This window comes from Oncorhynchus kisutch, linkage group LG8 (assembly GCF_002021735.2).
Source record: "Oncorhynchus kisutch isolate 150728-3 linkage group LG8, Okis_V2, whole genome shotgun sequence".
Classification (NCBI taxonomy): Eukaryota; Metazoa; Chordata; class Actinopteri; order Salmoniformes; family Salmonidae; genus Oncorhynchus; species Oncorhynchus kisutch.
Window position 1 is genome coordinate 6432801 of NC_034181.2, and position 28000 is coordinate 6460800.

Sequence of the window (28000 nt, forward strand, 5' to 3'; positions counted from 1 at the left end):
GGACCAAGATTCCTGCCATCCAGGACCTATATACTAGGCAGTGTCAGAGGAAGGCCCAAAAAAGTGTCCAAGACTCTAGTCACCCAAGTCATAGACTGTTCTCTCTCTCTCTTACTTCACGGCAAATGGTACTGGAGCGCCAAGTCCTGGTCCAGAATGCTCGTTAACAGCTTCTACCCCCAATCCATAAGACTAGTGAACAATTAATCAAATGGTCATCCGGACTATTTGTATTGACACCCCCTCCCTCCTTTCTTTTTACACTGCTGCTACTCTCTGTTTATTATCTATGCATAGTCACTTTACCTCTACCTACATGTACAAATTACCTCAACTAACCTGTAACACAGCACATTGATTCGGTACCCCCTGTACATAGTACCATTATTTTTATTTTTTACCTTTATTTAACCAGGCAAGTCAGTTAAGAACAAATTCTTATTTTCAATGACGGCCTAGGAACAGTGGGTTAACTGCCTGTTCAGGGGCAGAACAACAGATTTGTACCTTGTCAGCTCGGGGGTTTGAACTCGCAACCTTCCAGTTACTAGTCACACGCTCTAACCACTAAGCTACGCTGCCGCCCCAATTGTTTGTGTTATTTTATATTAAAAAAACATTTTATTTAGTAAATATTTTCTTAACTCAATTTCTTGAACTGCATTTAAGGGCTTGTAAGTAAGAATTTCACGGTAATGTCTACAACTATTTTTATTTTGTTAACACCAGATGACTCTGTTTTTAAGCCACCACAAAGCCATTTTTGATACTCCACTGTAAAAATATACCTTGGGGGGCTATAGAAATGCATGTATTGAAGGTGCTACCCATAGGATTCATTTTTGCGTTGTAATTTCTGAAATTGTCCATAATACATCTGCAGTTCTAGTGGAATGATTGTGTTTCACATGATTTACTTAACTGCCAGTGCTGTGATATTCTCCTAATGATTTCTACAGTTTTAAAATATTTATTTTTAATGTGTATAGTATTGCTTACTAGATGATAACCACTCCCTCCAGGGTTTATACACATCATTGGATTGGACCTCATGTATGACGGTGGCGGTTCTATCACAGTTTTTTTCTCAGATGACTACGTTGGGCCCTGAGGATGTGTGTGTTTCTGTAACTAAGGTTGAGACGGTGACAGGAAGTGTGGTTTTGCAGATGAAAGACGTTTCTCACGGTGTGACTTTCATGTTTTAAAAAAAGACGACACTTCCAGTCTTGAACTATCTACTAACTAACTTTATTTCCAACTAGAACAAGACGTGACATGTCAGGGTGAAAACATAGTAGTCCATTTAAAAGGATAATAAAACACCTGAAATGTCTGTTTTCACATTTTAATTTTTGTCAGCAATTCCTTTATCCATATGTAACAGTATAGCTTCCGCCCCTCTCCTCTCCTCGCCCCGACCTGGGCTCGAACCAGGGACCCTCTGCACACATCGACAACAGCCACCCTCGAAGTATCGTTACCCATCGCTCCACAAAAGAGCCTTGCAGAGAAACAGCAACTTCAAGGTCTCAGAGAGAGTTCACATCAGTTACACATATTTTCCCATTTTGTACCTACATCACATGCCTAGGTTCTCATTACATCACTGCACATCTTCACACAAAGCTTGGCCAGAGTTCAAACATACTTCACAGCTTCCAGCACATGAGCTATAATTCAAATTCAGTAAATATTAAATAGTTTCACAAATTATTGAGAAAAGCCTGAGAAAGCAGGTATCAATCAGTCAATCAGTGACTTCCTCATGGTTTTGTTGATCCAGTCAAGGTACATTTTCGATATGAGTGTGTACACCCCAGGTTTGGTCTTGATGCCACATTTTGTACCGAACGACACGACTCCCCTTAGTTCACCTCCACACACCAACGGGCCACCAGAGTCTCCCTGAAACACACAGCACATCAATTCATACATGATTACTTTGTCATTTACAAACAATATATACAGTTTCACACATGTATCAATGGTTGATCATTGGCTCCCTGCAAAATATATTACAACTTCACCAGCGAGTACACACACAGGAGGCTGGTAGGAGGAGTTTTAGGAGGATGGGCTCATTGTAATGTCTGGAACGGCATCGGTGGAATGGAGTCAAACATGTGGTTTCCATGTCTGACACCTTTCCAGTAATTCCATTCTAGTCATTACAATGAGTCCGTCCTCCTACAGCTCCCCCCACCAGCCTCCTCTGACACACACCTGACATGAGTCCACCCTGGTCTTGTCCACAGAGCCGGCACACAGCATGCTGTAGGTGATGATTGGGGTCATGTTGTAGTAGTCTGCAGAGTTACACTTTCTCCTGTCGATCACGGTGACGTTGGTAGATTTCAGGACGTCAGACATGGTTTTAGCATTGTTCTCGGTGGCTCCCCAGCCAGACACTGAGCAGGGGGTCCCTGCTTGGACGTCTGGCACAGGGACAGGTAACGCTAGAGGTCTCACCTCCTTAGTCAGCTTTACTTTCTTATCCAACTGGATAGAAGAAGAAGAGGGTTGTGTCAATTCTCCTTCAACCGTCTCTAGATTTTGAATAATGGCTGACACCACGGTAGTGACTGACCTTCAGCAGCATGATGTCGTTGACTTTGAATTCGGGGTCATAACAGGGATGAGGGACGCGACCTTTCACCTTACGGACCTGTCTAGTCTCCTTCTCCTCCTGTTTGATGGAGTGGACCCCTAGAAACACCCTGTTGATTCTTCAGACAGAAACACAACCTTCTGGTTAGATCAGCTGAAGGAAGCAGCCCAACAACTATAATGACACAATCTCAGAAGCACAATGTATAAAAAAATCTAACATTTGAAACGGAGTTGCTAAGCAAACCATTACAGTGGCAGCATCTGTACAAGGACAACAACACTGATATTGTCACGACCATCGTATGAATAATTGGACCAAGGCGCAGCGTGAGTAGAGTCCCACATTTTAATGATAGTGAAACTTAAAAAACAACGACGACGATATAACAATCGTGAACTACATCGCACACATAGGCACTCATACGAAACAATATCCCACATCGCAGCTGGGAAAAAGGACAAACTAAGTATGATCCCCAATTAGAGGTAACGACTATCAGCTGCCTCCAATTGGGAACCATACACACACACACCAACATAGAAATATAATACCTAGAAACCCCCCTAATCACGCCCTGACCTAAAACACCATAGAGAGCCCTCGGGGTGTGACAGATATTGGACCTACTCAGTACAATGGGCCGCAGTCAGAACCCATTGCTGGTGGATCAGGATTCCTCCACACATTTTGTTTCCTTTGTTGTCCTCCAGTAGAGCCATGTAGGGTAAGGAGTGAGGCTTCACCTCCTTTCCACCAATGATCTCTGCACAGTCACCTAGGAGCATTGGACAAAACACCAACAGTAACTAATTAGAGAAATAATCATATATATATATTTGTCAGATAACATAAACACACAAACACACACCTACCTGAGTGCAGATATAGAAGGATCATGGTAGAGGTCCAGAAACTGGCTGCTGTGGAGAGGATCATGGTTATTTAACTGATGTAACCTCAGTAGTTCAGGGTCTACTGTGCTGTGATGCTCTCTGATCTCTCTCTTTATACTAGAGGATGTGGTCTGATGTTCACCTCAAAGTGGAAACACACAGGCATGCACACACGCACGCACGCACGCACGCACACACACACACACACACACACACACACACACACACACACATTGTCACGACTTCGGAGGAAGTCGGTCCCTCTCCTTGTTCGGGGGCGTTCGGCGGTCGACGTCACCGGCCTTCTAGCCATCGCCGATCCACTTTTCGTTTTCCATTTGTTTTGTCTTTGTTTTACACACCTGGTTTCAATTCCCCAATTACATCATTATTAAACCCTCTGTTTCCCCCATGTTTTCCCTGTTTTTGTGCGTGGTTGTTTTATGTATTTCGGTCCTTTTGTGTGGGCTTGGTATTACTTCATGTATTGGGCAGGTCTAATCAGGATGCCAGAAAGGAGCTCCTTAAGAAAGGAGCTCCACTGATCTAGGACCAGGTCTAATCAGGATGCCAGAGCAACATTTCATTCTCCAGGAAGGAGCTCCACTGACCTAGGACCAGGTCATATCAGGATGCCAGAGCAACACTGAATTCTTAAGAAAGGAGCTCCACTGATCTAGGACCAGGTCTAATCAGGTCTACAATGCATTCCTCAGTAGAGAGTTATATCACCATATTAATTTTTTATTTTATTTTACCTTTATTTAACCAGGTAGGCAAGTTGAGAACAAGTTCTCATTTACAATTGCGACCTGGCCAAGATAAAGCAAAGCAGTTCGACAGATACAACGACACAGAGTTACACATGGAGTAAAACAAACATACAGTCAATAATACAGTATAAACAAGTCTATATACAATGTGAGCAAATGTGGTGAGAAGGGAGGTAAAGGCAAAAAAGGCCATGGTGGCAAAGTAAATACAACATAGCAAGTAAAATACTGGAATGGTAGTTTTGCAATGGAAGAATGTGCAAAGTGGAAATAAAAATAATGGGGTGCAAAGGAGCAAAATAAATAAATAAATAAAAATTAAATACAGTTGGGAAAGAGGTAGTTGTTTGGGCTAAATTATAGGTGGGCTATGTACAGGTGCAGTAATCTGTGAGCTGCTCTGACAGTTGGTGGTTAAAGCTAGTGAGGGAGATAAGGGTTTCCAGTTTCAGAGATTTTTGTAGTTCGTTCCAGTCATTGGCAGCAGAGAACTGGAAGGAGAGGCGGCCAAAGAAAGAATTGGTTTTGGGGGTGACTAGAGAGATATACCTGCTGGAGCGTGTGCTACAGGTGGGAGATGCTATGGTGACCAGCGAGCTGAGATAAGGGGGGACTTTACCTAGCAGGGTCTTGTAGATGACATGGAGCCAGTGGGTTTGGCGACGAGTATGAAGCGAGGGCCAGCCAACGAGAGCGTACAGGTCGCAATGGTGGGTAGTATATGGGGCTTTGGTGATAAAACGGATTGCACTGTGATAGACTGCATCCAATTTGTTGAGTAGGGTATTGGAGGCTATTTTGTAAATGACATCGCCAAAGTCGAGGATTGGTAGGATGGTCAGTTTTACAAGGGTATGTTTGGCAGCATGAGTGAAGGATGCTTTGTTGCGAAATAGGAAGCCAATTCTAGATTTAACTTTGGATTGGAGATGTTTGATATGGGTCTGGAAGGAGAGTTTACAGTCTAACCAGACACCTAAGTATTTGTAGTTGTCCACGTATTCTAAGTCAGGGCCGTCCAGAGTAGTGATGTTGGACAGGCGGGTAGGTGCAGGTAGCGATCGGTTGAAGAGCATGCATTTAGTTTTACTTGTATTTAAGAGCAATTGGAGGCCACGGAAGGAGAGTTGTATGGCATTGAAGCTTGCCTGGAGGGTTGTTAACACAGTGTCCAAAGAAGGGCCGGAAGTATACAGAATGGTGTCGTCTGCGTAGAGGTGGATCAGAGACTCACCAGCAGCAAGAGCGACCTCATTGATGTATACAGAGAAGAGAGTCGGTCCAAGAATTGAACCCTGTGGCAACCCCATAGAGACTGCCAGAGGTCCGGACAGCAGACCCTCCGATTTGACACACTGAACTCTATCAGAGAAGTAGTTGGTGAACCAGGCGAGGCAATCATTTGAGTCTGCCGATGAGGATGTGGTGATTGACAGAGTCGAAAGCCTTGGCCAGATCAATGAATACGGCTGCACAGTAATGTTTCTTATCGATGGCGGTTAAGATATCGTTTAGGACCTTGAGCGTGGCTGAGGTGCACCCATGACCAGCTCTGAAACCAGATTGCATAGCAGAGAAGGTATGGTGAGATTCGAAATGGTCGGTAATCTGTTTGTTGACTTGGCTTTCGAAGACCTTAGAAAGGCACGGTAGGATAGATATAGGTCTGTAGCAGTTTGGGTCAAGAGTGTCCCCCCCTTTGAAGAGGGGGATGACCGCAGCTGCTTTCCAATCTTTGGGAATCTCAGAAGACACGAAAGAGAGGTTGAACAGGCTAGTAATAGGGGTGGCAACAATTTCGGCAGATAATTTTAGAAAGAAAGGGTCCAGATTGTCTAGCCCGGCTGATTTGTAGGGGTCCAGATTTTGCAGCTCTTTCAGAACATCAGCTGAATGGATTTGGGAGAAGGAGAAATGGGGAAGGCTTGGGCGAGTTGCTGTTGGGGGTGCAGTGCTGTTGTCCGGGGTAGGAGTAGCCAGGTGGAAAGCATGGCCAGCCGTAGAAAAATGCTTATTGAATGTCTCAATTATGGTGGATTTATCAGTGGTGACAGTGTTTCCTATCTTCAGTGCAGTGGGCAGCTGGGAGGAGGTGTTCTTATTCTCCATGGACTTTACAGTGTCCCAGAACTTTTTTGAGTTAGTGTTGCAGGAAGCAAATTTCTGCTTGAAAAAGCTAGCCTTGGCTTTTCTAACTGCCTGTGTATAATGGTTTCTAGCTTCCCTGAACAGCTGCATATCACGGGGGCTGTTCGATGCTAATGCAGAACGCCATAGGATGTTTTTGTGTTGGTTAAGGGCAGTCAGGTCTGGGGAGAACCAAGGGCTATATCTGTTCCTGGTTCTAAATTTCTTGAATGGGGCATGTTTATTTAAGATGGTTAGGAAGGCATTTAAAAAAAATATCCAGGCATCCTCTACTGACGGGATGAGATCAATATCCTTCCATGATACCCCGGCCAGGTCGATTAGAAAGGCCTGCTCGCAGAAGTGTTTCAGGGAGCGTTTTACAGTGATGAGTGGAGGTCGTTTGACCGCTGACCCATTACGGATGCAGGCAATGAGGCAGTGATCGCTGAGATCTTGGTTGAAGACAGCAGAGGTGTATTTAGAGGGGAAGTTGGTTAGGATGATATCTATGAGGGTGCCCGTGTTTAAGGCTTTGGGGAGGTACCTGGTAGGTTCATTGATAATTTGTGTGAGATTGAGGGCATCAAGTTTAGATTGTAGGATGGCTGGGGTGTTAAGCATGTTCCAGTTTAGGTCGCCTAGCAGCACGAACTCTGAAGATAGATGGGGGGCAATCAGTTCACATATGGTGTCCAGAGCACAGCTGGGGGCAGAGGGTGGTCTATAGCAGGCGGCAACGGTGAGAGACTTGTTTTTAGAGAGGTGGATTTTTAAAAGTAGAAGTTCAAATTGTTTGGGTACAGACCTGGATAGTAGGACAGAACTCTGCAGGCTATCTTTGCAGTAGATTACAACAACGCCCCCTTTGGACGTTCTATCTTGTCTGAAAATGTTGTAGTTTGAAATTAAAATGTCAGAATTTTTGGTGGTCTTCCTAAGCCAGGATTCAGACACAGCTAGAACATCCGGGTTGGCAGAGTGTGCTAAAGCAGTGAATAGAACAAACTTAGGGAGGAGGCTTCTAATGTTAACATGCATGAAACCAAGGCTATTACGGTTACAGAAGTCGTCAAAAGAGAGCGCCTGGGGAATAGGAGTGGAGCTAGGCACTGCAGGGCCTGGATTCACCTCTACATCGCCAGAGGAACATAGGAGGAGTAGAATAAGGGTACGGCTAAAAGCTATGAGAATTGGTCGTCTAGAACGTCTGGAACATAGAGTAAAAGGAGGTTTCTGGGAGCGATAAAATAGCATCAAGGTATAATGTACAGACAAATGTATGGTAGGATGTGAATACAGTGGAGGTAAACCTAGGTATTGAGTGATGAAGAGAGAGATATTGTTTCTAGAAACATCATTGAAACCAGGAGATGTCATTGCATGTGTGGTTGGTGGAACTAATAGGTTGGATAAGGTATAGTGAGCAGGACTAGAGGCTCTACAGTGAAATAAGCCAATAAACACTAACCAGAACAGCAATGGACAAGACATATTGACATTAAGGAGAGGCATGCTTAGTCGAGTGATCAAAAGGGTCCAGTGAGTGGAGAGGTTGGTTGGTGATTTAGACAGCTAGCCAGGCCATCGGTAGCAAGCTAGCATAGGATGGAGGTCTGTTGTTAGCCACCTCTTGCGTTCCGTCAGTAGATTAGTGGGGTTCCGTGTGGTAGAGGGGATTAATCCAAATCACACAACAACAACAAAAATGTAAACAATAGATATAGTTATAGAGGCCCAAGAAGAAAACATAATAATAATAAAAATAAATAAATTGTCCGATTGTCTATTCAGATAGCAGCCGGTAAGACAGCTAACGGTTAGCAGGCCGCAGATGGGCGTTCAGGTAACGTCGCGACGGAGGAGCCAGCCAGATCTCCTTCGGGTAGATAACGTCTTCAGTCCAGTTGTGAAGGCCCAGTGGGGCTCCGCGTAGGCAGTAAAATGGGTCCGGATAGGTGACTGCAGCCCAGGAGTGATTGATGGAACTCAGGAGTGATTGAAGGAGCTGGCTAGCTCCGGAATAATTGATGTTTGCTCCGGAATCGACGAAGGCCGATAGTCACACGGATAGCGGCTAGCTAGCTGTGAGATCCGGGTATGAATGTCCAGAGAGCAGTCGAAATCCAGGGACATGGAGAGAAAAATTGGTCCGGTATGTTCCGTTCCGAGCCGCGCTGCGCCGTACAGAACTGGCGATAGATTTTCGAGCTAAAGGATAGCTGATGACCACAAACCGTGGTTAGCTGAATACTAACGATTTGCCAGTAAAGGAGCTAACTAGCTTCTGAACTAGCTTCTGATTAGCTTCTGGATTAGCCTCTGGCTAGTTTCAGGCTAGCTTCTTGGAGTTTCTGGCTAGCTTCTTGGAGGATTACAGATTTGAGGTAAATAATACTTTTTTATAAATATAAATTGGTGAGGCGGGTTGCAGGAGAGTGTTTTGAAGATGAGTTGATGGAAAATAAAAATTAAATGTATGTGAAAAAAAGTTGTAAATATATATATATACAGGACACGACAAGACGAGGACAAAAGACGTCTGAACTGCTATGCCACCTTGGAGAGGGAGTGTATACATCTCTATATACACCACTGTATACACCACTATATACACCGCTATATACATCACTACATACACCACTATATACACCGCTATATACATCACTACATACATCACTATATACACCACTATATACAACACTATATACACCACTTTATACATCACTATATACACCACCATGTACATCACTATATACACCACCATATACATCACTACATGCATCACTATATACATCACTATATACACCGCTACATACATCACTATATACACATCACTATATACACCACTGTATACACCACTATATACATCACTATATACACCACTTTATACACCACTATACACACCACTATATACATCACTATATACACCACTATATACATCACTATATACACCACTATATACATCACTATATATGCCACTATATACACCACTATATACACCACTACATACACCACTTTATACATCACTATATACAGCATAACAACTGTAACAATGATGAATAAATAAATATCCATTGGGGTGAAGCCAAAGTAAAGACTGTTGAGGGGGTGGGATGACCATAGAGGGACTAGCATGACCATTGGGGGGGGAATGACCATAGAGGGACTAGCATGACCATTGGGGGGGGGGGGGATGACCATAGAGGGACTAGCATGACCATTGGGGGGGGGGGGGGGGAATGACCATAGAGGGACTAGCATGACCATTGGGGGGGGGGAATGACCATAGAGGGACTAGCATGACCATTGGGGGGGGGGGGGGGGAATGACCATAGAGGAACTAGCATGACCATTGGGGGGGGGGGTGACCATAGAGGGACTAGCATGACCATTGGGGGGGGATGACCATAGAGGGACTAGCATGACCATTGGGGGGGGGGGCAGTCTATGTATTTAACATCATACAGGTATTTACCAACAAACATCTGCCTGGTTATACGATGTACCGGCAGGATAGAACAGCTGCATCTGGTAAGACAAGGGGCGGCGGTCTTTGTATTTTTGAAAAACAGCTGGTGCACGATCTCTAGAGAAGTCTCGAGCTATTGCTCGCCTGAGGTAGAGTATCTCATGATAGGCTGTAGACCACACTACCTACCGAGATATTTTTCATCTGTATTCTTTGTAGCTGTTTACATACCCCCACAGTCAGATGCTGGCACTAAGACAATTTTGAATGAGAAAACGCTCACTCAGAGGCGGTGCTCCTAGTAGCCGGGGACTTTAATGCAGGTGAAACTTAAATCCGTTTAACCAATTTTCTATCAGCATGTTAAATGTTAAATGTGTATGGACCACCTCTACTCCACACACAGAGACACATACAAATCTCTCCCTCGCCCTCCATTTGGCAAATCTGACCATAATTCTATCCTCTTGATTCCTGCTTACAAGCTAAAAATTAAAGCAGGAAGCACCAGTGACCAGATCTATAAAAAAGTGGTCAGAGGAAGCAGATGCTAAGCTAAAGGACTGTTTCGCTAGCACAGACTGGAATATGTTCTGGGATTCCTCCGATGGCATTGAGAAGTACACCACATCAGTCATTGGCATCGTCAATAAGTGCATCGATGGCGTCGTCCCCACAGTGACAGTAGTCCAGGATCCAGTATACATGCACTGTGTGATCATGACCAATTTCCATAACACTGGGCAGATTGAGGTGTGAGGCACTCAGTGGAACACCAAGCCTATCAGTGGTTGTGAAACTGAAGACCCCCCCATCTCGCTAGTTTCCTCTCACACTACATCACTACCTACCCTGGAACACTGAGTCAGCATAACTGCCTGCCTGTATTGACATCCTCTCCCCTGTAGCTCACAGGCTGTCAGTAAACTAACCCACAGAAACAGTCAGGGTTTACTTCTGACTCTATCTGCATCTGCAAAGACCATTGGTTTCTTCAGAAGTATCTCACGCTAACAAGGGGTGGGGTGTCCCAAATGACACCCAATCCATATGAACCCTGGTCAAGTAATGCACACAGGGAACAGAGTGCCGTTTGTAGCTTCCTGTTGAACTTCCTGTTTACCAGAAGGCTTTAACACAAATGCTGCTGTTTTACCGAGACAAATCAACTTTATTACTTAAACATCGTCAGCTATCAATCAGCTTATCAATCAGCTTATCAATCAGCTTATCAATCAGCTTATCAATCAGGTTATCAATCAGGTTATCAATCAGCTTATCAATCAGTTTATCAATCAGCTTATCCATCAGCTTATCCATCAGCTTATCAATCAGCTTATCAATCAGCTTATCAATCAGCTTCCAGCTTCACTGATGAAATGTGAAAGCACACAGCACATCCATAAAAGAAGATGTTTCTGTGTCGTACAAGGGTGGTGTAATGATCTCCAGCGTTTATTCCTTTTTTCATTTTTACCTTTTAATTTACCAGGTAGGTCAATGGAAAACAAGTTCTTATTTACAACCACGGCCGGAAGAAGTGTGTCTCAAGCTTGGTTGCAGGGATAGGGTTAGTGCCAGCTAGTTCAGAGAAATTGCTGACATGATGAAATACTTTGATGGCAGATTCACCACAGACCCCCATGAGGTGAAACCACAACGTTCCTGAGAAACCATGATTGTCAATGTGATGAGATCTGAGATGAAACTAAACCATCCCGTAGTTTCTCAGAAACTACGTGGATGGATTCTAATGTATGAGCAGATCAAATCAAATCAAATGTTATTAGTCACATGAGCCGAATACAACAGGTGTAGACCTTACAGTGAAATGCTGAATACAACAGGTGTAGACCATACAGTGAAATGCTGAATACAACAGGTGTAGACCATACAGTGAAATGCTGAATACAACAGCTGTAGACCATACAGTGAAATGCTGAATACAACAGGTGTAGACCATACAGTGAAATGCTGAATACAACAGGTGTAGTAGACCTTACAGTGAAATGCTGAATACAACAGCTGTAGACCATACAGTGAAATGCTGAATACAACAGCTGTAGACCATACAGTGAAATGCTGAATACAACAGCTGTAGACCATACAGTGAAATGCTGAATGCAACAGCTGTAGACCATACAGTGAAATGCTGAATACAACAGGTGTAGACCATACAGTGAAATGCTGAATACAACAGGTGTAGACCATACAGTGAAATGCTGAATACAACAGGTGTAGACCATACAGTGAAATGCTGAATACAACAGCTGTAGACCATACAGTGAAATGCTGAATACAACAGCTGTAGACCATACAGTGAAATGCTGAATACAACAGCTGTAGACCATACAGTGAAATGCTGAATGCAACAGCTGTAGACCATACAGTGAAATGCTGAATACAACAGGTGTAGACCATACAGTGAAATGCTGAATACAACAGCTGTAGACCATACAGTGAAATGCTGAATACAACAGGTGTAGACCATACAGTGAAATGCTGAATACAACAGGTGTAGACCATACAGTGAAATGCTGAATACAACAGGTGTAGACCATACAGTGAAATGCTGAATACAACAGGTGTAGACCATACAGTGAAATGCTGAATACAACAGCTGTAGACCATACAGTGAAATGCTGAATACAACAGCTGTAGACCATACAGTGAAATGCTGAATACAACAGGTGTAGACCATACAGTGAAATGCTGAATACAACAGGTGTAGACCATACAGTGAAATGCTGAATACAACAGGTGTAGACCATACAGTGAAATGCTGAATACAACAGCTGTAGACCATACAGTGAAATGCTGAATAAAACAGGTGTAGACCATACAGTGAAATGCTGAATACAACAGGTGTAGACCATACAGTGAAATGCTGAATACAACAGGTGTAGACCATACAGTGAAATGCTGAATACAACAGCTGTAGACCATACAGTGAAATGCTGAATACAACAGGTGTAGACCATACAGTGAAATGCTGAATACAACAGCTGTAGACCATACAGTGAAATGCTGAATACAACAGGTGTAGACCATACAGTGAAATGCTGAATACAACAGCTGTAGACCATACAGTGAAATGCTGAATACGACAGCTGTAGACCATACAGTGAAATGCTGAATACAACAGGTGTAGACCATACAGTGAAATGCTGAATACAACAGGTGTAGACCATACAGTGAAATGCTGAATACAACAGCTGTAGACCATACAGTGAAATGCTGAATACAACAGCTGTAGACCATACAGTGAAATGCTGAATACAACAGGTGTAGACCATACAGTGAAATGCTGAATACAACAGGTGTAGACCATACAGTGAAATGCTGAATACAACAGCTGTAGACCATACAGTGAAATGCTGAATACAACAGCTGTAGACCATACAGTGAAATGCTGAATACAACAGCTGTAGACCATACAGTGAAATGCTGAATACAACAGCTGTAGACCATACAGTGAAATGCTGAATACAACAGCTGTAGACCATACAGTGAAATGCTGAATACAACAGGTGTAGACCATACAGTGAAATGCTGAATACAACAGGTGTAGACCATACAGTGAAATGCTGAATACAACAGGTGTAGACCATACAGTGAAATGCTGAATACAACAGCTGTAGACCATACAGTGAAATGCTGAATACAACAGGTGTAGACCATACAGTGAAATGCTGAATACAACAGCTGTAGACCATACAGTGAAATGCTGAATACAACAGGTGTAGACCATACAGTGAAATGCTGAATACAACAGGTGTAGACCATACAGTGAAATGCTGAATACAACAGGTGTAGACCATACAGTGAAATGCTGAATACAACAGCTGTAGACCATACAGTGAAATGCTGAATACAACAGCTGTAGACCATACAGTGAAATGCTGAATACAACAGCTGTAGACCATACAGTGAAATGCTGAATACAACAGGTGTAGACCATACAGTGAAATGCTGAATACAACAGCTGTAGACCATACAGTGAAATGCTGAATACAACAGCTGTAGACCATACAGTGAAATGCTGAATACAACAGGTGTAGACCATACAGTGAAATGCTGAATACAACAGCTGTAGACCATACAGTGAAATGCTGAATACAACAGCTGTAGACCATACAGTGAAATGCTGAATACAACAGGTGTAGACCATACAGTGAAATGCTGAATACAACAGGTGTAGACCATACAGTGAAATGCTGAATACAACAGGTGTAGACCATACAGTGAAATGCTGAATACAACAGCTGTAGACCATACAGTGAAATGCTGAATACAACAGGTGTAGACCATACAGTGAAATGCTGAATACAACAGGTGTAGACCATACAGTGAAATGCTGAATACAACAGCTGTAGACCATACAGTGAAATGCTGAATACAACAGGTGTAGACCATACAGTGAAATGCTGAATACAACAGCTGTAGACCATACAGTGAAATGCTGAATACAACAGGTGTAGACCATACAGTGAAATGCTGAATACAACAGGTGTAGACCATACAGTGAAATGCTGAATACAACAGGTGTAGACCATACAGTGAAATGCTGAATACAACAGCTGTAGACCATACAGTGAAATGCTGAATACAACAGCTGTAGACCATACAGTGAAATGCTGAATACAACAGGTGTAGACCATACAGTGAAATGCTGAATACAACAGGTGTAGACCATACAGTGAAATGCTGAATACAACAGGTGTAGACCATACAGTGAAATGCTGAATACAACAGCTGTAGACCATACAGTGAAATGCTGAATACAACAGCTGTAGACCATACAGTGAAATGCTGAATACAACAGCTGTAGACCATACAGTGAAATGCTGAATACAACAGCTGTAGACCATACAGTGAAATGCTGAATACAACAGGTGTAGACCATACAGTGAAATGCTGAATACAACAGGTGTAGACCATACAGTGAAATGCTGAATACAACAGGTGTAGACCATACAGTGAAATGCTGAATACAACAGCTGTAGACCATACAGTGAAATGCTGAATACAACAGGTGTAGACCATACAGTGAAATGCTGAATACAACAGGTGTAGACCATACAGTGAAATGCTGAATACAACAGCTGTAGACCATACAGTGAAATGCTGAATACAACAGGTGTAGACCATACAGTGAAATGCTGAATACAACAGCTGTAGACCATACAGTGAAATGCTGAATACAACAGGTGTAGACCATACAGTGAAATGCTGAATACAACAGCTGTAGACCATACAGTGAAATGCTGAGCCTACGAGCCCCTAACCAACAATGCAGTTAAAAAAATAAGAATAAGAGATAAAAGTAACAAGTAATTAAAGAGCAGCAGTAAAATAACAGTAGCGAGACTATATACAGTGAGGGGTACCGATACAGAGTTTGATGTGCCGGTTATTTGAGGTCATATGTATATGTAGGTAGAGTTATTAAAGTGACTATGCATAGTTGACAACAGAGAGTAGCAATGGTGTAATGAGGTGGTGAGAGGGGGTGTGAAGGGGGGGTGGGCACTGCAAATAGTCTGGGAAGCCATTTGACTAGATGTTCAGGAGTCTTATGGATTGGGGGTAGAAGCTGTTTAGAAGCCTCTTTGACCTAGTACCGCTTGCTGTGCAGTAGCAGAGAGAACAGTCTATGACTAGGGTGGCTGGAGTCTTTGAACATTTTTAGGGCCTTCCTCTGACACTGCCTGTTATAGAGGTCCTGGATGGCAGGAAGCTTCGCCCCAGTGATTTACTGGGCCGTTCGCACTACCCTTTGTAGTGCCTTGCGGTCGGAGGCCGAGCAGATCATCTCCTTTGTCTTGATCACGCTGAGGGAGAGGTTGTTGTCCTTGCACCACACGGTCAGGTCTCTGAACTCCTCCATATAGGCTGTCTCATAATTGTTGGTGATCAGACCCAGGATCCTTAATTTATTGATGAGCTTTGAGGGCACTATGGTGTTGAATGCTGAGCTGTAGTCAATGAATAGCATTCTCACATAGGTGTTCCTTTTGTCCAGGTGGGAAAGGGAGAGCAATGGAGATTGCATCATCTGTGGATCTGTTGGGGCAGTATGCAAATTGGAGTGGGTCTAGGGTTTCTGGGATGATGGTGTTGATGTGAGCCATGACCAGCCTTTCAAAGCACTTCGTGGCTACAGACGTGAGTGCACCAAGTCGGTAGCCGTTTAGGCAGGTTACCTTAGTGTTCTTGGACACGGGGACTATGGTGGTCTGCTTAAAACATGGTGGCATTACAGACTTGGACAGGGAGCTGTTGTTGGCCAGTTGGTCAGTGCATGCGCGCAGTACATGTCCTGATAATTCATCTGGCCCTACGGCCCTGTGAATGTTGACCTGTTATAAGGTCTTACATCGAAAGCGGAGAGCGTGATCTCGCAGTCTTTCGGAACAGCTGGTGCTCTCATGCATGTTTCAGTGTTATTTGCCTCGAAGCGAGCATAGAAGTAGTTTAGCTCGTCTGGTAGGCTCGTGTCACTGGGCAGCTCTCGGCTGTGCTTCCCTTTGTAGTCTGTAATGGTTTGCAGGCCCTGCCACATCCAACGAGCTTTAGAGCGTAGTACGATTCGATCTTAGTCCTGTACTGAAGGCCCCAAAAAATTGTCAAAGACTCTAGTCACCCAAGTCATAGACTGTTCTCTCTCTTACATCATGGCAAGTAGTACTGGAGCTCCAAGTCTTGGTCCAAAAGGCTTGTTAACAGTTTCTACCTCCAATCCATAAGACTAGTGAACAATTAATCAAATGGTCATCCGGACTATTTGTATTGACACCCCCTCCCTCCTTTCTTTATAAACTGCTGCTACTCTCTGTTTATTATCTATGCATAGTCACTTTACCTCTACCTACATGTACAAATTACCTCAACTAACCTGTAACACAGCACATTGAGTCGGTACCGGTACCCCCTGTACATAGTACCGTTATTTATTGTGTTACTTTAGATAAAAAAAATGTTACATTTTATTTATTAAATATTTTCTTAACTCAATTTCTTGAACTGCATTTTAAGGGCTTGTAAGTAAGAATTTCACAGTAATGTCTACAACTGTTGTATGAGGTGCATGTGACAATTTTTTGGGGGGATTTTGTTAACACCAGATGAATAACAGGGGTCGCTGTTTTCAAGTCACCACAAAGCCATTGGTTGTAAAAAATATACCTTGGGGGCTATAGAAATGCATGTATTGAAGGTGCTACCCATAGATAATTTTTTTGTTGTAATTTCTGAAAATGTCCATAATAGTTTCTCACGGTGTGACTCTCATGTTTAAAAAAGACGACAGTTCAAGACTGGAAGTATCTACTAACTAAATTTCCAACTAGAACAAGACGTGACATGTCAGGGTGAAAACATAGTAGTCCATTTAAAAGGATAATAAAACACCTGAAATGTCTGTTTTCACATTTTAATTTTTGTCAGCAATTCCTTTGTCCATATGTAACAGTATAGCTTCCGTCCCTCTCCTCTCCTCGCCCCGACCTGGGCTCGAACCAGGGACCCTCGGCACACATCGACAACAGCCACCCTCGAAGTATCGTTACCCATCGCTCCACAAAAGAGCCTTGCAGAGCAACAGCAACTTCAAGGTCTCAGAGAGAGTTCACATCAGTTACACATATTTTCCCATTTTGTACCTACATCACATGCCTAGGTTCTCATTACATCACTGCACATCTTCACACAAAGCTTGGCCAGAGTTCAAACATACTTCACAGCTTCCAGCACATGAGCTATAATTCAAATTCAGTAAATATTAAATAGTTTCACAAATTATTGAGAAAAGCCTGAGAAAGCAGGTATCAATCAGTCAATCAGTGACTTCCTCATGGTTTTGTTGATCCAGTCAAGGTACATTTTCGATATGAGTGTGTACACCCCAGGTTTGGTCTTGATGCCACATTTTGTACCGAACGACACGACTCCCCTTAGTTCACCTCCACACACCAACGGGCCACCAGAGTCTCCCTGAAACACACAGCACATCAATTCATACATGATTACTTTGTCATTTACAAACAATATATACAGTTTCACACATGTATCAATGGTTGATCATTGGCTCCCTGCAAAATATATTACAACTTCACCAGCGAGTACACACACAGGAGGCTGGTAGGAGGAGTTTTAGGAGGATGGGCTCATTGTAATGTCTGGAACGGCATCGATGGAATGGAGTCAAACATGTGGTTTCCATGTCTGACACCTTTCCAGTAATTCCATTCTAGTCATTACAATGAGTCCGTCCTCCTACAGCTCCTCCCACCAGCCTCCTCTGACACACACACACACACACACACCTGACATGAGTCCACCCTGGTCTTGTCCACAGAGCCGGCACACAGCATGCTGTAGGTGATGATTGGGGTCATGTTGTAGTAGTCTGCAGAGTTACACTTTCTCCTGTCGATCACGGTGACGTTGGTAGATTTCAGGACGTCAGACATGGTTTTAGCATTGTTCTCGGTGGCTCCCCAGCCAGACACTGAGCAGGGGGTCCCTGCTTGGACGTCTGGCACAGGGACAGGTAACGCTAGAGGTCTCACCTCCTTAGTCAGCTTTACTTTCTTATCCAACTGGATAGAAGAAGAAGAGGGTCGTGTCAATTCTCCTTCAACCGTCTCTAGATTTTGAATAATGGCTGACACCACGGTAGTGACTGACCTTCAGCAGCATGATGTCGTTGACTTTGAATTCGGGGTCATAACAGGGATGAGGGACGCGACCTTTCACCTTACGGACCTGTCTAGTCTCCTTCTCCTCCTGTTTGATGGAGTGGACCCCTAGAAACACCTTGTTGATGCTTCAGACAGAAACACAACCTTCTGGTTAGATCAGCTGAAGGAAGCAGCCCAACAACTATAATGACACAATCTCAGAAGCACAATGTATAAAAAAATCTAACATTTGAAACGGAGTTGCTAAGCAAACCATTACAGTGGCAGCATCTGTACAAGGACAACAACACTGATATTGTCACGACCATCGTATGAATAATTGGACCAAGGCGCAGCGTGAGTAGAGTCCCACATTTTAATGATAGTGAAACTTAAAAAACAACGACGACGACGACGACGACGACGATGATGATGATGATGATGATGATGATATAACAATCGTGAACTACATCGCACACATAGGCACTCATACGAAACAATATCCCACATCGCAGCTGGGAAAAAGGACAAACTAAGTATGATCCCCAATTAGAGGTAACGACTATCAGCTGCCTCCAATTGGGAACCATACACACACACACCAACATAGAAATATAATACCTAGAAACCCCCCTAATCACGCCCTGACCTAAAACACCATAGAGAGCCTTCGGGGTGTGACAGATATTGGACCTACTCAGTACAATGGGCCGCAGTCAGAACCCATTGCTGGTGGATCAGGATTCCTCCACACATTTTGTTTCCTTTGTTGTCCTCCAGTAGAGCCATGTAGGGTAAGGAGTGAGGCTTCACCTCCTTTCCACCAATGATCTCTGCACAGTCACCTAGGAGCATTGGACAAAACACCAACAGTAACTAATTAGAGAAATAATCATATATATATATTTGTCAGATAACATAAACACACAAACACACACCTACCTGAGTGCAGATATAGAAGGATCATGGTAGAGGTCCAGAAACTGGCTGCTGTGGAGAGGATCATGGTTATTTAACTGATGTAACCTCAGTAGTTCAGGGTCTACTGTGCTGTGATGCTCTCTGATCTCTCTCTTTATACTAGAGGATGTGGTCTGATGTTCACCTCAAAGTGGAAACACACACACACACACACGGTCACATCTTCTACCATTTTACTTAAATGTCACCATTGAACACTTTAAATCCCTATTTCATTAAAACAAGATGACTGAATGTGTAAAACAAGATGACAATGACAAGACAAATTATAAAAAGGAGAAACAAGAGTTTATCATTTTCTCCAGTAGTATTAGAGCTTTACAAAATGACCCTCGGTCCACAAAAAGTTGTTTACTGTCTAGTTTAGTTTCTAATATAGAAGTGCATCATAACACTGTTAGCCCACTCAGTCTGTTGAAGAAGAGAATATGTTCACCAATAGTAGAGACAGAACGCCAACAACGAAGTCATTCCATTCATATGAAAACCCAATGACTCAGTTACACAAGAAAGTTACATCATTGACAGAGGTTTCACCTTTCACTCGTTATTTTCCCTAGGTGGGTGAGGTGGTCTAGGAGGGAGAGGAGGGTGAGGTGGTCTAGGAGGGAGAGGAGGGAGAGGAGGGTGAGGTGGTCTAGGAGGGTGAGGTGGTCTAGGAGGGTGAGGTGGTCTAGGAGGGAGAGGAGGGTGAGGTGGTCTAGGAGGGAGAGGAGGGTGAGGTGGTCTAGGAGGTGGTCTAGGAGGGAGAGGAGGTGGTCTAGGAGGGAGAGGAGGGTGAGGTGGTCTAGGAGGGTGAGGTGGTCTAGGAGCGAGAGGAGGGTGAGGTGGTCTAGGAGGGTGAGGTGGTCTAGGAGGGAGAGGTGGTCTAGGAGGGTGAGGTGGTCTAGGAGGGTGAAGTGGTCTAGGAGGGTGAGGAGGTCCAGGAGGGTGAGGTGGTCGAGGGGGGCGAGGTGGTCTAGGAGGGTGAGGTGGTCTAGGAGGATGAGGTGGTCGAGGAGGGTGAGGAGGTCTAGGAGGGTGAGGAGGTCCAGGAGGGTGAGGTGGTCGAGGAGGGTGAGGTTGTCTAGGAGGGTAAGGAGGTCTAGGAGGGTGAGGAGGTCTAGGAGGGCGAGGTGGTCTAGGAGGATGAGGTGGTCGAGGAGGGTGAGGAGGTCTAGGAGGGTGAGGTGGTCGAGGGGGGTGAGGAGGTTTAGGAATTTCTTGTGAATCACACTCCAACCATAAACTGCTGTTAATTTCCATCCCTTTTTTTCTCCCCTCTTCTTTACCATCTTCCAGTCATTCTCACCAACTGTACTGGAGACAACAGATTCACACAATGCTTCCACCATCGCTCAATGTTCCATACTGCACTCACCTCCTTCTCAAAACCCATTGGATGACAAAACTCCAATGGGTTTAGAGAAGGGAGAGAGGAAGTGAGGAGTGTGCAATTGAGATTTTCCACATGTGTTTGATCTATCACACCTGATTCAATTTATCAACTAATCATCAAGCCCTTGATTGGGTGAATCAGGTGAGCTGGTTCAGGGCTACAACAAAATTACTGATCTAGATCAAGGCTATTGAGTCACACAGTATGGAGTCATAAAACCCCGAAATGGTTCCAATCGTTTTTACACGAATCATTTTTCCATCAGGGATTTTAGAACTATACGGTCTGTATTTCGTGTAGGTGTGACAGAGTGAACATTTAGAGTTTCTTTCCAACCTCCTGCGCGATGTAGATATCAAAGAACACAGCAGGTCGCGGGTAGAGTAGTGGGTGAAACCATTCACTTCACGAAAAGCTGTGATATAAAATAAAGTTTCGTTATGTGTTGTCGAATTCATACAAATATTTGCTGTCATTGTAGTAAGGTTAGCAATACGAGAGGTCTTCAGGATTAACCATTTTCTTTGAAAGAACAACTAGTGGGTTTCGAGTGCTTCTTTCTTCCTTATTTGGGAAGTTGGTCTGTCTGCTCTTCAGTCTGAGAGAGATTTTCTGCGAGCAGTGAACGTGTGGCTGTGAAAGTCCTGTTTTAATGCATGTCTTCACTTGTTTTATATATTTTACTGCAGATAGAAAAAACAAGTCAATCTGAAGTGTTGGTGTCCGTGTGTCCCATCTTCTTGGGGGCTATGTGAAGTTGGTTACATAGGCTTACCCTGGCGTGATGTTTTGATAACCTTGCAAATCTCTCGGACAAGGTCATTTTTTAATCAATAATTATCATTGCGCATTTGAGAGTAAATTGAGGCGAATATATTGATAAAATGCACCTTGTCCGAGAGAGAATTACACGGGTATCAAAATAATCACGCCAAAGTAACAATTAATTGCATTTAAAAAAAATCAAATTCAAAATGTGAAAAATGAACGGGGGGAAACCATTGGGACTATTTCCGTGTTTTTAAAAGGAATATGACGCATCCACTATTCAACGGCTTCAGGTTTTACTCCATCCTTTAGATTATATTTATATGGTGCAGACGTCATCACGTCATTATGAGATCTTTAACCCTGATATCTATTATGAGATACAGTACGTTATCTAGAGATGGCGTGACACAATTCCCCGTAACTGTCCCCAAACTCCCTGTTTTTACAGGAATCCTGGTTGGAGTATTCCCACATTTCCTGCTTATTCCCTCCCTGATTTATATTTTTTGTAATCCTATCGAGATCATTCATCTACTGTCCTCAAGGTGTCCAATTATGTCAATGACCCACTCACCTTGTGTCCCAGCTCCCTAATGAAAATTAGGTAGCCTAGTGGTTAAGAGTGTTGGACTAGTAACTGAAAGGTTGCAAGATCGAATCCCTGAGCTGACAAGGTAAAAATCTGTTGTTCTGCCCCTGAACGAGGCAGTTAACCCACTGTTCCTAGACCAGTTAACCCACTGTTCCTAGACCAGTTAACCCACTGTTCCTAGACCAGTTAACCCACTGTTCCTAGACCAGTTAACCCACTGTTCCTAGACCAGTTACCCCACTGTTCCTAGACCAGTTACCCCACTGTTCCTAGACCAGTTAACCCACTGTTCCTAGACTAGTTAACCCACTGTTCCTAGACCAGTTAACCCACTGTTCCTAGACCAGTTAACCCACTGTTCCTAGACCAGTTACCCCACTGTTTCTAGACCAGTTAACCCCACTGTTCCTAGACGAGTTAACCCACTGTTCCTAGACCAGTTAACCCCACTGTTCCTAGACCAGTTAACCCACTGTTCCTAGACCAGTTAACCCACTGTTCCTAGACCAGTTAACCCACTGTTCCTAGACCAGTTAACCCACTGTTCCTAGACCAGTTAACCCACTGTTCCTAGACCAGTTAACCCACTGTTCCTGGGTAGGTGGGTTGTCTCTCATCTCCTCCTGACCCCTTGTGATGCAAGCCACGTTCAAAACAACTGGGAACTCGGAAGAATACGAGGTCAAATCACGACGTCAGTGATCTTCAGGTAGGAAAGTCGGAGCTCTAGAAAGAGGCCAGAGTTCCCTAGTTGGATTTTCCCCAGTCGGAGCTCATTTTCTTCCGAGTTCCCAGTTGTTTTGAATGCACTGAAGTCGGAAATGTCCAACTTCCCAGTTCTGAGCTGTTTTGAACGTGGCAGCACTCTCGGTCCATTTCAATTCAACGGCTTTATTGGCATGGGAAATATATGTTAACATTGTAAAAGCAAGAGCAGTAGGTAACAAACAAAAGTGAAACAAACAGAAGTTGACAGTAAACATTACACTAACAGAAGTTCCTAAATAATAAAGACATTTCAATTGTCATTAAGTTCAGCAAACCAAATTTAATTTGTGACAGACATGGTTAGCAGATGTTAATGCGAGTGTAGTGAAATGCTTGTGTTTCTAGTTCCGACAGTGCAGTAATGTCTAACAAGTCATCTAACAATTTCCCAACAACTACCTTATACACACAAATCGAAAGGGGTGAACGAGAATATGTACATATAGATATATGGATGAGCGATGGCTGAGCGGCACAGGCAAGGTGCAATAAATGGTATAAAATACAGTATATTCATATATTTGATTTATTTATTTAACCTTTATTTCACTAGGCAGTCAGTCAAGAACAAATTCTTAATTACAATGACGGCCTAGGAACAGTGGGTTAAACTGCCTTGTTCAGGGGCAAAACAACAGAGTTTTACCTTGTCAGCGCGGGGATTCGATCCACCAACCTTTTGGTTACCAGCCCAAGTCTCTAACCAGTAGTCTACCTGCCACATCATTTGAGTAAAGTAAGATATATAAACATTATTAAAGTGGCATTATTTAAAGTGTCATTGTTTAAAGTGACTATTGATCCATTTATTAAAGTGGCCAGTGATAGGGTCTCAATGTAGGTAGCAGCCTCTCTGTGTTAGTGGTGGCTGTTTAACAGTCTGATGGCCTTGAGATAGAAGCTGTTTTTCAGTCTCTTGGTCCCAGCTTTGATGCACCTGTACTGACCTCGCCTTCTGGATGATAGCGGGGTGAACAGACAGAGACTCGGGTGGTGGTGGTCCTTAATGATCTTTTTGTCCTTCCTGTGACATCAGGTGGTGTAGGTGTCCTGGAGGGCAGGTAGTTTGCCCCCGGTGATGCGTTGTGCAGACCTCACTACCCTCTGGAGAGCCTTGGGGTTGAGGGAGGTGCAGTTGCTGTACCAGGCGGTGATACAGCCCAACAAGATGCTCTCGATTGTGCATCTGTAAAAGTTTGTCAAGGTTTTGGGTGACAAGCCAAATTTCTACAGCCTCCTGATGTTGGAAGAGGTGCTGTTGCGCCTTCTTCACAGCACTGTCTGTGTGGGTGGATCATTTCAGTTTGTCAGTGATGTGTACGCCCAGGAACTTAACTTTCCACTTTCTCCACTGCTGTCCCTTCGATGTGGATGGGGGGATGCTCCCTCTGCTCTTTCCTGAAGTCCACGATCATCTCCTTTGTTTTGTTGACGTTGAGTGAGAGGTTGTTTTCCTGACACCACACTCCGAATGCCCTCACCTCCTCCCTGTAGGCTGTCATGGGTGAACAGAAAGTACAGGAGGGGGCTGAGCATGCACCCTTGTGGGGCCCCAGTGTTGAGGGTCAGTGAAGTGGAGATGTTGTTTCCTACCTTCACCTTCTTGGGGCGGCCCATCAGGAAGTCCAGGACTCAATTGCACAGGGTGGGGTTGAGACCTAGGGCCTCCAGCTTGATGATGAGTATATATACAGTGTTGTAACAATGTGCAAATAGTGAAAGTACAAAAGGGAAAATAAATAAACATAAATATGGGTTGTTTTTACGTTTCTCTCACTTTCATTCTTTGTCTTTCTCACTGCAGAAGACGTGATGCTAGTGGGCAGGGCTTACAACAGGGCTGCATTCAGTATGTTTTTACGTTCTGAAACGTTCAGTTGAACGGAAACGGGTCTGTACTAAACGACCAGTTAGAAAACCTGGTTCGTGTTGTGGGTTGGGGAACGCTGTCAGCATGGCCACTGCCCTGTAAATGCATCACTTATTGCATTAAGCTGCACCTCGCCACCCACCAAACGGGAGCAAACATACCTCAGTCTGTTCAAGAACGTTTTTGGGGGGGGGAAACGTTCAGCAACATGGCAGACGTTCAAGAGAACTGAACGCACCTCTGATGTTGTGATGGGCGGGGCTTATAGTGGTATTAAAATAATTTGTATAATAATTGTAGCATTTAGATGTTTTTTTATTGATTATAAAATGCAGGAAAAGTACAAAAGTAAGCATACAGAAGCAATGATGTAAATCAAATTGTTGCGTTACATCACCCAATAATTCAGAGAACAATGTTATACTTTCACTACTTGACTGTTCACAACATGCTCATTTGATTATTGGTTTTTGAATGATATTATAATAATGATAATAATAATATCAATTAATTATAATGATAATAATAATAATGATATTAATTATAATGATAATAATAATAATGATATTAATTATAATTATAATAATAATGCTAAAGATATTAATTATAATCATGATATTAATTATAATAATGATAATAATAATAATAATGTTATTAATTATAATAATGATAATAATAATAATGTTATTAATTATAATAATGATATTATTTATAATAATTATAATAATAATGATAATAATATGAATTGTAATTATAATTATAATGATATTAATAATTATTATTATTATAATAATAAAAATAATGATGATATTAATAATAATGATGATATTAATGATAATAATGATATTAATTATAATAATGATAATAATAATAATGATATTAATTCATATTTAAGGAGCAAGACAATTCGTGTTTTCCAGTTGCTAAAAAATAATTATATTAAATGGCATTTTTCCTCACAGTATATCAATGTTTTTCAGAATAGACAGAAGTTGGCTATATCAGCCAGCGATTTGGATGGTTGTATTGATCCAGTCCTGGTATTTAGATGGGAGTGTGCACACTCCAGGTTTGGTCTTGCGACCACATACATACCCGAAGGACACGACTCTTACGCCTTTTAACAGTCAACAGCCGTCACCATCTGCAGGGCTCTCTTCGCGTACGGACTAGTACCGAGTTAACTCCCATTTTGGTTTGCATTGTTAGCGACACCTGAAAACAGATGGCATACAGGGAGGGATTGGAAGAGCCCTGCTATAGAGGGCTACCTCGGTATCTACATTACTAAGGCGAAGGACTCCTTCAGAGAGTCATTGTTACCCCCGCCGTTTACCCGCGCTTCATTGAATTCCTTCACTTTGACACTCAGAGCACTGGGCAGAAATCACATCGCATCAACACCCACCTCGGGCCTTCGCAATGCTTTGTTTTAATTAAACAGTCGGATTCCCCTGGTCCGCACCAGTTCAAAGTCACCTGCTAGGCCCTAGCTGATCTGAGTTTCCGACTTCCCTTACCTACATTGTTTTAACATGTCAGAGGCTGTTCACCTTGGAGACCTGTTGCGGATATGGGTACGGCCCGGCGAGAGATTTACACCCTCTTCCCCCGGATTTTCAAGGACCAGCGAGAGCTCACCGGACGCCGCCGGAACCGCGACGCTTTCCAGGGCTTGGGCCCATCTCTTGGGGCGAACCCATTCCAGGGCGCCCTGCCCTTCACAAAGAAAAGAGAACTCTCCCTGGGGCTCCCGCCAGCTTCTCCGGGATAGGTCGCGTTACCACACTAGACGTCTAGCAGTGCCCGTCTCCGCTAGTCTGTGGACATTCTGAAAGTAGTTTGAGGTCAGTAGGTCACAAATGAGAAAGTTTGAAAAATGTATGTAAAATCTTATGAGGTGAAAATTGACAAATTTAAAGGATGCGCAAAGTGTAGGCCCACTGAGTGTACATTCGGAACCTTGTTTGAGTCCAATAGGTCACATGACCAATTAGCTATTGAAATTAGAATGTTTGAAAAATGTATGTAAAGACATGTGAGATGAAAATGGACAGACAACAGGGTGTGCCATGTATAAGGCTAGTCAATGGATATTCTGAAAGTAGTATGAGGGTTGTAGGTCACATGACCAAGGAACTATTGAAATTACAAAGGTTCACAGAGTTAATGTAAAATCACCTGAGATGAAAATGGACAAACCAAAGGATGTGCAATGTGTAGGCCCACTGAGTGGACATTCTGAACCTTGTTTGAAGTCAGTAGGTCACATGACCAAGGAGCTATTGAAATGTAACATTTTGAAAAATGAATGTAAAATCATGTGAGATGAAATTGGACAAACTAAAGGGTGTGCAATATAGAAGGGTAGTCAGTGGACATTCTGGACCTTGTTTAAGTCAAGTAGGTCACATGACCAAGGAGCTATTGAAATTCAAATGTAAAAAAAGTTTGTACTTTGTTTACGCTCCCTAACTAATTCAACTAGGAATACAAAATGCTGCTCACTTTTCCACGTGTTTATTAGCTTTGGAAAGCAAATTAATGCTTTCCAATAAGACCTGTGCAATGTTGTGTGCAATTTTTCCAACATCATGACACTGATTTGGAGTCTGTGGCTCAAGTGGTTTGAAAGCGCTAATATCCGTTGAATATCCAACTTTAAACTGTCTTTACCTCGGTCGTGTTGTGACTGTGGAATTTGAATAGCTCCTCACAATCACACATAACATAGAGGCCGGTTCTGGTACAAACAGTGGTAGCCCACATCTCCCAACTGGGTGCCACACATTGACCGTGGACGAGGTGAGTTTCCCCCTTACTACGTAAAGCGCTTTGAGTCCAATCCATTTTTTATGGTTGTTGTTATTATTACTTTAAATTAAAAACAACATTATTCCCAAATACATGTGGTGGGTCTCTCAATCTGTTTTTACACCTAATTATGTTTGGTGCAATTTATTGTTTATGAATGATCTCTGACCTGTATGTAGCAGCATGATATTGTGGCGGTGGTCCGCAGCATTGTAGTAAGGATAAGGAACGTGCTCCTCCACATCTCTGACCTGTCTGTAAGC

General features: G+C 43.2%; 2 protein-coding genes across 5 annotated transcripts; both read right to left on the bottom strand.

Moving 5' to 3' along the window:
• Nucleotides 1-1237: 1237 nt before the first annotated feature.
• On the bottom strand, nt 1238-3622 carry LOC109888150 (granzyme A). Of its 2 annotated transcripts, XM_020479344.2 has the most exons (5): nt 3487-3622; nt 3242-3389; nt 2591-2729; nt 2227-2502; nt 1238-1908 (listed from the first exon to the last, which is right to left on the bottom strand). In XM_020479344.2, the coding sequence occupies exons 1-5, from the start codon at nt 3548-3550 to the stop codon at nt 1747-1749; spliced, it is 789 nt and encodes a 262-aa protein (XP_020334933.2). In that variant the 5' UTR covers nt 3551-3622; the 3' UTR covers nt 1238-1746. The 2 variants fall into 2 exon arrangements, with proteins under 2 accessions (XP_020334933.2, XP_031685460.1); XM_031829600.1 differs by lacking the exons at nt 3242-3389; nt 3487-3622 and adding an exon at nt 2864-3054 and having other exon boundaries at nt 1333-1908.
• Nucleotides 3623-17298: 13676 nt separating this feature from the next.
• Nucleotides 17299-19663, bottom strand: LOC116374795 (granzyme A-like). 3 transcript variants are annotated; one of them, XM_031829602.1, is made up of 5 exons: nt 19506-19663; nt 19261-19408; nt 18571-18709; nt 18207-18482; nt 17299-17874 (listed from the first exon to the last, which is right to left on the bottom strand). In XM_031829602.1, exons 1-5 carry the CDS (start codon nt 19567-19569, stop codon nt 17713-17715), a joined length of 789 nt encoding a protein of 262 aa, XP_031685462.1. In that variant the 5' UTR covers nt 19570-19663; the 3' UTR covers nt 17299-17712. The 3 variants fall into 3 exon arrangements, with proteins under 3 accessions (XP_031685462.1, XP_031685463.1, XP_031685461.1); XM_031829603.1 differs by lacking the exons at nt 19261-19408; nt 19506-19663 and adding an exon at nt 18937-19088; XM_031829601.1 differs by lacking the exons at nt 19261-19408; nt 19506-19663 and adding an exon at nt 18844-19073.
• Nucleotides 19664-28000: the final 8337 nt, after the last annotated feature.